Source organism: Quercus lobata, chromosome 2, assembly GCF_001633185.2.
Source record: "Quercus lobata isolate SW786 chromosome 2, ValleyOak3.0 Primary Assembly, whole genome shotgun sequence".
Lineage (NCBI taxonomy): Eukaryota > Viridiplantae > Streptophyta > Magnoliopsida > Fagales > Fagaceae > Quercus > Quercus lobata.
Window position 1 is genome coordinate 57,707,703 of NC_044905.1, and position 10,797 is coordinate 57,718,499.

Consider the following 10,797-nt stretch of genomic DNA (forward strand, 5'->3'; position numbering starts at 1 on the left):
TTTATTGTGTTAAAAGCTAAAATAAATCCACTGCTACAGCATGTGTGTAGGTAAAATAGATAAAGTAACTTTTGGTGGATCTAAATTGCTAAAAATTTAGCTCCACTGCTGTGGATGCTCTTACACGTATACAAACAAAAACTGAGAAAAGCAAACAGAACCAAATTTTATTGAGGCCGGACCCAAAATTTTGTTTGGGCTCAAAAAGTTGTACTCGTACAGTTGTACCCATGGCTATGATCCATCCCATTTCCATTTTCCACTAGCCACAACATTGATCACGTGCTCTTCTTCCCCATTCTCCAATCTTCCATCGCGCCACGTGGCAGAACGACCTCCTATTGCACGAGCTCCACCAGGTCTCTCTGCCACTCATATAAATAATCAAAATCCTCACTCCATTGATTCCATCAAACTCAACTCCCTCTCTACTACTCTGCCTCAACCAGCTTCAAACAAATTAACGGTCTTCCTCAAAGTGCAGACTTTGTACTTCGTAAGTGATCAAAAATGTTCTCTGCGTTTATATATTGCTATTATAAGTCATGCCCATGACTTGTTTTATATATATTATAAGTACATACACACCTTTGTTATTTATGGTTTGTGTTCTGCTTCTATTTGGGTGTTATTTCCATTGAATTTGTTGGAATATGAAGGGGTTCATACTTCTATGTTAGATGAATATGTGACAACTTTTTTGGGTTTGAATTCTTTTGGCTAATTAGTGAATTTGATAGAAGATCAAAAGTTGGGCTTAAGTTCAAAGATTTTTCTTTTTGTACGTATTTGGTTCTTATTGCAATTTTTGGTTAGAGAAAAATTCCATGTGTTTGGAGTAAATGTTACACCCTTGAATGCTGGAAATGTTGATTCTTTTGATAAAGTATGAGAAATTATATTTGGTGTTGAAATTCTGAGCAACCTTCAAAAAAAAGGGGAGATGGAGTACAGATAATGATACTAAATTTGGAAATCTTCAAGTGATTTGGTGAGATTCAAAAAATGGGGCCTGGCTCTGTAGAATGCTATTTGACAAATGATTTTATTTTAGATATGTTGTTTCTGGAAACTCGAGATAAGTGCTAGTAGGAAGAATGTCTCGTTGGATTGATATGTGTTTTTGATTAATAGGTAGAGGTGGAGGTTTTGTGTGTCATTTTAAATGTTTTAGGACAGTGTTGGGAGATGAGGAGTCTTTCACTATGCAATATAGGGCTTTGGGCTGTTCAATTGGTTGATTTACGGTGCAATTATGAAGGATACAATTTGGTCCCATCATGCCCATCTCCGAAGAAAGAATAAAGAGCATTATGGAAGGAATCTTGTGCCGGGTTGTATTGTAACAGATTCTTCCAATACAATAATGCTAAATTTAGCCCCCCAAAAGGGGAGCTTATTCATAATGCCGGGAAGTTGTATGAACTTCTAATTGTTGTGAAGTAAGATTTGCACTTCTTTTCATGAATTGTTCTATCACTGAATAGCTTTATTTGCATTCCGTTTGTTTTAGTGGAAATTGTTTTCCCAAGGAAAATAGAAAACATTTTTCGGAAATGCTATGAGTAATGTAGTATGAAATATGAATGATAGGAGTAATTAAGTCAAAGTGTATTTTTGTGCTTCTTATAAATATTTCTTCTACGTATTAGGGTGAATTGATTTTTACCCTACACACTTTTCATTTTAGTCAGTTTGCATGGCATAAGGACCCATGTAAACTCCAAACCACCATTGACCGCTGATTAGCCATAATTTACTATTGTCGACCACCACTTTACTACAATCAACCATTGCCAACCACTATTCTAACCACCAATCGATCATCATCCCCCACCTTTGACCACTATTCCATCCATGGTTGTCTAGATTGTGATCTTGGATCGTAGGAATGTACAATCCTACCCCTTTGAATCAATTCGGATTGTATAAGGTTTGTGCATAGAATGGAGTCGGGGTAGGATTGCAAGTCAGTTCATGGTATCACATAGAATTCTATGCGATCCCACTTCAATCCTAGACAATTCCACTTGTTGCAAATTCAACAAATCAACTTTGGTGTGGGGGGTAAGTATGGAGATGCACAAACTTCTCTCGATGGCCTACAAGAACATGATCAGTAATGCAAAGTCCTTGATTAAGCAGTAGGAAGAAGGACACAAGGACAAGGACCATGTGGTACTCACGAAGGACTATTGATCCGAGGTTGAGTTGCAGCTCTCAGTGGTTAGCATCAGGATTTTGAGATGCTGGACTAAGCTGCTGCCCTTGTCTTTGACAAGTGATATTGAGTTGAAGGTGCGTTGTCTGAAAATGAAGGGAGGTTTTGGTATTACTAATCCAGTTGTTTGAAGAAATTTCTAGAATGATAAAAGTAAGGATTTAGGTGGTCAAGCATTGATCATTATGCAGAAGTCCTGGATATTAATAAATTGTGAATGCTGTCCTCTTTTTAACCTGGTTGCACAAGGATTTAGGTGTTTCAAGCCGTAATGAGTCTTAATGAGTCTCAAATTAGGTGTTTCAAGTTTTTTGAAATCTAAGCATGTTTGAAATTACTGTTCAGCTAAGAAGTATGGAACAATCTGGTTTTGGAATCCAACTAATGGTCCCTTGTTAAACCATTTGATACCTGTCTATGGTCTATCATATTAGAAGGTGGATCTCCTTTTGATATGTGTTGCACTAGTTGAAGAATATAGACTTATTACTAATAGTCTGACATTGTGCTGCCTCATGAGGCTTTTCAGTTTAAAGAAAATAATCTCTTATTCCATGAATAAAATGTCAATCACTTCATTGACTTTGTCTTTGGAACTAATACAGTAATACACAACCATAGGTTTGCTTTCGAATACCTACATTTAGAGGTATCCTCTCTATCAAAGGCATGGGGTTCTATAACTCAATGGAATGATTTTCTTGTTACTAGTATTAACTCAGAATTTGTATAGTTGCTGCATTGAATGACGGTCCTGACAGTTATTTTCTTGTCTCATCATTTTCAGGAGGAACTCTTCAAGATGGAGATAGGTTCTGCAAGGTAAGCATCCTTGACATTCATTTTAGAGATGAAATCAGTTGTCTTGCAGGAAAAAAAGTAATTTTTGTAGACCATAGGCACTGGTTTTTGCTTATTTCAATTCTATAGTAGTAGTTACTTGATACTATGACTTTATTTGTGTAGTTCTTTCACCATTTTTTTTTACTAGTCTTTTTGTTTTGTTTCATTTAGTCTTTGTTAATCGAAGTGTTTATGTATTGTTCTGTTTCTTCCTTTAAATCGTTGATCTTAATTGCTCAGAAACTTCACATTGTGACTATCACTTTCTTTATGATATGCATAGGTGTTGCCTTGACAAACAAGTGTCCTGGTTCTCAAGGAATTTAAGAACATTAGGTTGGGAAAATATTGACAAACTTCCATATAATGTGGCTGCTTGGAAGTTAAGGATGGGCTACCCAAGGTTGATGTATTTGCATCAATCTTCTATGGGAAAGCATCCCATGGCCCATGTGTTCTGGAGAAGATATTCCATACCTGTTAGTTTGGAGGAATCATCATCACTAAAGTCGAAGAATTATTCTAGTAATGCTGATGCAACTGAGTTGCCAGAGAATCTTCTTGCTCAACCACTAAGCAGGGATGAGGTAAAACTACATTTTCTATCTCTATAATTCCTTATTTATGATGAATAAGAAACGTAAATTCTTTCCTCATTTCCTCCACTCTCATGAATTTGGATATTGAGGGAATCTATCCACACTTTCCTTATCTATGCTTTTACTTTCTCTTTTTATAGGAAATGCAAGAGGCCTTTTTTTTTGTTTCCTACCATCTTTGTTCTTTTCATTACCTGCTATCTGGAAGTAGGAACTCATGGTTTGGGAAATTGTAGCACCCCATTTATTTCTAAAAAATCCTAGCTTATCTTGATCTCTCGCAAGTTGCTTGTTAGACAATCTAGCAACATCACAAGCTCCTATTTGACACTAGTGCAAATTGGAGATGGAAAATAAATGAAAGATTTTTTTTATAAATTTTTTATTTATGATGCAAATTGTATTCTTTATTACGTAGGTGTTATAGGTTTTATAATTTTAAATTTATTGCCTATGAAAAATACTTTTTAGGTTTTTTGAAATGTAGATTCTTATACTTTAGGTGGACCTGTTGTTTACTTCTGGAAGGCAGTTAGTTTTCTCTCTCTTTTAATAAAAATTAGCTGTTACTTATTAATAAAATATTTAACAAGTTAGATTAGCTTATCTACTCATCGAATTTAAACTAGGAACTTATGCAGAAGCTTATGTTTGCTACACAGTTCATGACACTACATTCATTTATTGGTTATTACCCCTCTATTGTTATCAGTGCTGTCTTCCAGAGTGGGCAGTAGGCTAGTTTTAGCTCCTTGAGCTTGAAATTATTGGACTGTAAGCTGGCATTTCCTTCAGGGTTCCAATGAACTATAATTTGAAGGAGAACTGAAGAATATATGTATCTCATATCAGAATTGACCCACACAAGCTAAAAATTGTTGTGCAGTAAACCCAGTCAGCTTAACTTTGACACTTAGGGTTTTCTTTTTTGATAAACCACTTTTGACACTTAGTTATTATGTTAACATTGGTATTGTGACAAACATACTTAATGCTTCTTTTAAATCTTTAGAGCTAACATATTTGACGTATTTGTTAATATTATATCAGTTAAAGTCGCTGCTGGCTGATTCTGAAAGAACGAGGCTCATTAGAAAACTAAGTGAAGCCAATCAACAAAACCGCTTTCTCAAACGACAGGTTTGTACATATTTATGCAGAACACATTGCATATTGTTGCTAGCTTTGTCGATATCTTAACTACTTTTGGCATGATCATGATCTTTGTAAGAACAATTGAACAATGGACTTTATGTTATTGATAAAAACCCAAAATGGGAAAACACCATATTGTATTTTTTTTTTTTTGTCTACTTGGTCTCTCTCTTTTTGAAGGGGAGGGGGGTGGTCTGATGAGGAATGTTGCAGAAATAAATTGAAAGAATAATGAACATGGCTACACAAAAAAATTACAAGTTTTGTGGCTTTTGGCCTTTGTTCTCTGGTGAACATGATAAAAGAATAAACTATCGAATAAAAAAAAAAAAAAAGAATAACAAAATAATCGAGAGTGTCTCTATGATATGGCTATGTTAATAATCCTAACCCCAATTTGCTGAACCCTAAATCAACTCAATATCCGTTGCACTCAAAAAAAAAAAAAAAGGTCAATATCCATTATTTTTAAAAAATATTTATAATATTGTATTTAGGCTTTATGGTGGTTGAAAATTTTAAGGGATGTATTGTGGCTTGATTATGACTTTCCTTGCTGGTGTAATCTATTATGGCTATTTAAAAGAGGATGCAGCAAGAGTTTGGGTAGTGCAATTTGAATAAGATTGTTAATTTTTAATTAGAGATTGCTTTACAGCTTGTTTGAGGATCAATAGTCAACCCCAAAATTTTGGGACTAAGGCTTTATTGTTGTTGTGTCCACTCTACTGCTTGGTGGTGATTCCAAGTATCTCTAGGTGGTGAAGCCTAGAGTCCTGTGATCCATTCCCTGTTTATCCTGTTATTTCTAATTACCACCCTACCCCTTCTGCATCATAGGAACTTTAAGCTAAATGCAAAATGATATATTGCAAATATTTGCCTCTAACATCTCCAGTTTGGAGGGGTGCACTTAATCAAATGCTTAGGGCAGCAGAATTTTACTTATTTAATTGTTAATAAAAAGGCCTTTAGACTGACATCTTTTGTTAATCTCTGATCTCTGCAGTTACATGTAAAGGAGGATGCATTAGTTAATTTCAAAAGCAAACTTGCTGTCTTGGAACTTGAAGTTCAGGTTGTGTATTAAATAATGCTTTTGATCTATGATGTCTATCATTAATGAATTTCATATGACCAAACCAAATATTAAGAAGATCAACAGTCTTGATTTCATTTTCGGCCTTCTCAATCATGATCTGTATAGTATATTTTCTTTGTCTACCACCCACACACACACATACAGACTTCATGATACAAGTACTGCTTAAATTATAACTCTCTTGACTTTAGGAGGACGAAAAACTGTGTTGATTCTTATTTACTACTAGAATAGTAATTCTTATGTCAATCAATTTGAATTAAAAAAGTGAGTGCTCAATTGTGAGAGCCTTCTTGCTCTATCTTACGCAAAGATTGTTTTGTCCGACACAAATCAAATATTGATGTTACAGAAGTTAGATATTTGTTGGGTGAGGAAAATGATATGGAATTGTGTTCTAGTGGGCCTCTCCACCCAATAACTTATGCTTTTCGGTTGGATGCTCTAACATGATATTTAAAGCCTAGTTTAATTTTTGTGTTCATGACTTCCTAGTGTGTGTGATGCGGACCCCAAATTAGACCTATAAATGCTGATTGATTTTATTGGACCTGATTAACCATGATTGAGCTATTGGATGAATTTGATTCTATTTGATTGTTATTTCAATATCTTATTTAATCTTGTTATGGTTTTGTTTTGTTTTGTTTTTGTTTTTGTTTTTGTTTTTGTTTTTGTTTTTGTTTTTGTTTTTTTTTTTTTGTTTTTCGTTTTTTTTTTTTTTTTTTTTCATGTTGGATGTGATTTGGAGAGCCTATTAATTTATTAAACGGTCCCCAGAGTCACTATTGTAGAAAATGGATGATGGATTAATGATATTTGCAGTGGAAGTTTTCTTCAAGTGCTTGGTGTTGATTCCAAGCAAACCCAAGTGCTGATTCATGGGTTCCATTGCTTGGAGCTAATTCCTGGGTTCCCATGCTTGGTGCTGATTCCTTACAACTCTAGATGACAATTTCTAAATTCAATTTTTCTGTTTCACTGCTTAGTGCTTATTCCAAGAAAACCTAGGTGATGATTCTAAGGTTCTATTTCTTTGTGATGTTCTCTTTTTTTTTAACCCTTGAGAGCTGATTGTCCTACATCAAAGTGCTAGGCCTTTTTGCATCCATGTGCTTAGTGGCCTGGTGCCCCTCTATGTTTGTTGTTTTACTTCTGTTTCTGTTTTGACTCGCATGCGGAAAAGGGAATTAGAGAAGTCCCCATTTTTGTTATGTATTGTGTATTATAAGCATTTATTCTTGACTACTTACTGGTTCTCTTGATCTATAAGCTTAAGCTTTTGGCTCAAATACAATCACAATTAAAAACTGTGAAAGTTTAGGATCCATTTGTCTTAAATCTTTAACCACTGGCACCGCTAAGTTTGCCACCATTGTACAAATGTCCAGCGACCTAAATCCTCGACTTGCTCTTTTATGATCCCCACTAGACTACTGCAGCTGTTGCTACTCTCTTGGGCCAATGCCACCTAAGCTACCACTGTCATGATAAGTAATGGTGGTCCTTGGGTCTAGAAAAATTACCTTTTGTAGTGATAACTATCAGGTTTTTACTTGCTGCATAAGGTGTCGCTGCTGTGATCCAAAGTGGTCTGGTGAAGAAATGGAACAGATGAACGCTATATCTGGCTAAAATACCATCTAATAGTTTGCAATCATGCCTGTATTTTAATTATATGTAATATACTGGTCTAGAAGGTCTGTTGGGGGCATGTAATGGAAAAATAAGTCTATAAATGCTTTGAATCATGGGAGGAAATTGTTGATTAGTGGAGCAGTCCAAACATTTAATTCTATGATTATATCATTATATTATGCATCAGTGAATTTTTTTTTTTTTTTTTTGGTGAGGACCTACTATGGGTCAGCACAAGGAAGAAAATTATCCTTACAACCAAGTATACATTCTACTTTAGCTAAATTGACTTCTTATGAAGCTACCTATCATGAGAGAATCCCGGTTCTTCCAGTGTGTAATACTAGGTTGGTGCCTGACCTGGTGACCAAAGTGACTACCTAATCAGAGACATGACCTCCCTAATGGTTTCAAGAGCATCTTCTGTGATCATCATATACCTCATTAGCTAATAAAGATCAAATGGTGCCAGATGGCATCTTCTGGCTAAGGGTGGTGGCTAAACTATTATTGTCTAATACTGCTAATGGTGGCTCAGAGGACCAGACTGTTTCAGAATTGATGGTCTTACCACTCAGGCAATAACAAGATCTTAAATCATTATGCTATATTTAAAAGCTTCTGTGAAGTTTAGGCTGTTTAGCATTTTGAAAATTTATAGATACCCTGTTCCATTGTGGATACACATTAGTTTTCTGAATGTTTAAACGGCAGTTTGCTTAGCTTATGGAGACTGCTTCCATCTTTAATTGATCTGATTAGTAAATAACTAAATATAGTCTGAGTCTTGACATTAGTGTTTATCATATAACTGCAGTCTGAAGGTGAACTGTACATATAGCTTGTTTAAACTTCTATTTGATGCATTGTAAACAAATAAATAAATAAATAAATCCATTTTTGTATTCTACACTCTGGAGAATTGTAGTCAGCCTCACGTTTGAGCTTTTCTTTTCACACATACTATGACAAATCAACATCTAAACTTCTGATAATGCAATTCTATTATTTGTGTTGCGAGGACAGGCTTTGGTCACACTCGCAGAAGAAATAGCAAAATCTGTCACTCCAGTAGGTTCAAGAAAGATCAATGGCAAATACATTCAATCTCATCTTCTTTCCCGATTAGAAGGTATTACCATGAACCTGTCCTTGCTCCAGAGTGACAGGCTTCTTCACTTTTAACCAAGTACAATTTACTTTGTGCTTTCTTATATGATGGATGTGATGTGCTTGTGTGTGCGTGTAGATACATAATAGAAATATGTGAATAGAAATATTCCTATTCTGGTGGGTATGCACTTCCTCACATCAACAGTCTTCTTGTGAACAAAGATTTACTATTTGAGTATCTGGGGAGGGAAGACAAAGTGAACTTTGATAAGAGATTTCTGTATGAAAAGATTTGTGTTGCTTATGTGATATACAAACTCTTGAAATTTAAAAATATAGTTTTTTTTTTTTTTTCATGTTCTAACAAAGATTCGGCTGCCATTGTGTCTGTGTATAAAGCTGTATGTGAAAAGCTGAATGAACAGATAAAAGATGTGGATGCTGCACGATCCAAAGAGGTTCCCTTGTTCTGGATTGGCATGGCAGAGGTAAGCAAGCTGTTCTTATTCCTTGTAGTTTTCTTTCCTAATGAAAATGGAGTCTCAATTGTATTGGGTTATCTTATCCTATTGATATTAATATGGACCACTTCAATTCAAGGCATAGGTTGAGCTATAGTCTTGAACTCAAAAAAGATAAATGTGGCTAGCAGTGTGTCGGCCTAAAGTGATGGACTTCTCCCCATTTGTTAGCTTAAATGGCACCTCTTGCTCCTATAAGAATGGGGTTAAGAGTGTGTTCATGAGTTCAAGACTTTGGGATGTGCGTGTGTGTGTGTAATAATAGCATTAAAAATTAAAACCATAAAATGATCACTGAAATTTGTTCAAGTTTCAAGGGACCTCTACAAGTATAGTGAAAAGCAAAGAAGTAGGAACTAAAGCAAGATAAGAAATGGAAAACAAAGCTTTTTATTAGCCTCTCTCCATGCTTGCTGGGTTCACCCGACCTCTGCTTTCCTTATGCAGGTTGTTGCTCGTAAATTTGAAACAAGAATTTTCACTTATTTTTTGAATTATTTTTTTATGATCCGGTGCCTCCCAGATGTTAAGTATACGTGCATCTCCATCCTTTTTCCCCCCTATTTATTTACATTGAAACAAATAACTTACAATCTACTCATTGAAGAAAAATCCAAAATTGTCTTATTCTTTTGTGGTAGAATTATAATTATGGGAAGGTAAAACTAACTACATTCCCTGCCTGACTTTCTTCTTATTTTTGATGTAGTAAATCTGTCCTTTTCTTTATTGTGCATCAGAGTGTGCAAGTAATGGGAACCTTTGATGGATGGAGTCAAGGAGAGCACTTATCGCCAGAATACACCGGTTCTTTCACGAAGTTCTCAACAACATTAATGCTTAGGCCTGGAAGGTACTATTCGACTGGGTCACTTAGTTTCTTCTTCTTCTTCATAATAATAATAATAATAATAATTTTGTGTTGTGAAGGTACGAAATCAAGTTCTTGGTGGATGGAGAGTGGCATCTATCCCCAGAATATCCTACCATTGGAGAGGGACTAATGGAAAATAACTTGCTAATTGTGGAATAACTGTGCATCTGTAGTTCTGGTTAAAAAATGGTTAATACAGAAAGTGAATGACCTCTTTCTTAGTTTGAGCTTCTTTCAGGTTGTTTATCATATTATCTTGCTAGTTAGTTGGATCAGCATAGGAGAGAGATATCTGGTCTCATTCTGCGTGTTTGACAGCTTGAGAGTAATCCCAACTTGCTTGCCTTCTTCAGAGAGAGGTCTCTTTCTGCATTGGGGGATTTTATAACACATTTATTATTATTATTATTATTATGGAAGAGAAACACTATATATCAAAATTATTTTTTGCAAAATAGCCGTTTCTTAAAATCCTGTCTTGGACACATGACTTTGGTTCTTGACATGGTAACTTTCAAAATAGGAATAGTTTAACGGATGCCTTTAAGGTAATTATTAAAAAATTATTTTAAGAAATTTTTTATATCACTTTTATGAAAAATTAAAAAAAAAAAACTGTTAAAATATTTATCAATTTTTCACTTGTCTCATAGAAACTTTCTTAAAATGGTTCAAATTTCATCTTATCAGATTAGAAGGAAACTGAGCTGCACATTTATTTACTAGCTAGA

General features: G+C 34.9%; 1 protein-coding gene across 1 annotated transcript; it reads left to right on the forward strand.

The window, feature by feature from the left end:
* The first annotated feature begins 272 nt into the window (after positions 1 to 272).
* LOC115975949 (protein PTST, chloroplastic) lies at positions 273 to 10,418 on the forward strand. Its single transcript, XM_031097005.1, has 9 exons — positions 273 to 496; positions 3,009 to 3,043; positions 3,348 to 3,651; positions 4,714 to 4,803; positions 5,828 to 5,896; positions 8,585 to 8,690; positions 9,071 to 9,159; positions 9,933 to 10,045; positions 10,123 to 10,418. Exons 2-9 carry the CDS (start codon positions 3,024 to 3,026, stop codon positions 10,223 to 10,225), a joined length of 894 nt encoding a protein of 297 aa, XP_030952865.1. The 5' UTR covers positions 273 to 496; positions 3,009 to 3,023; the 3' UTR covers positions 10,226 to 10,418.
* Positions 10,419 to 10,797: the final 379 nt, after the last annotated feature.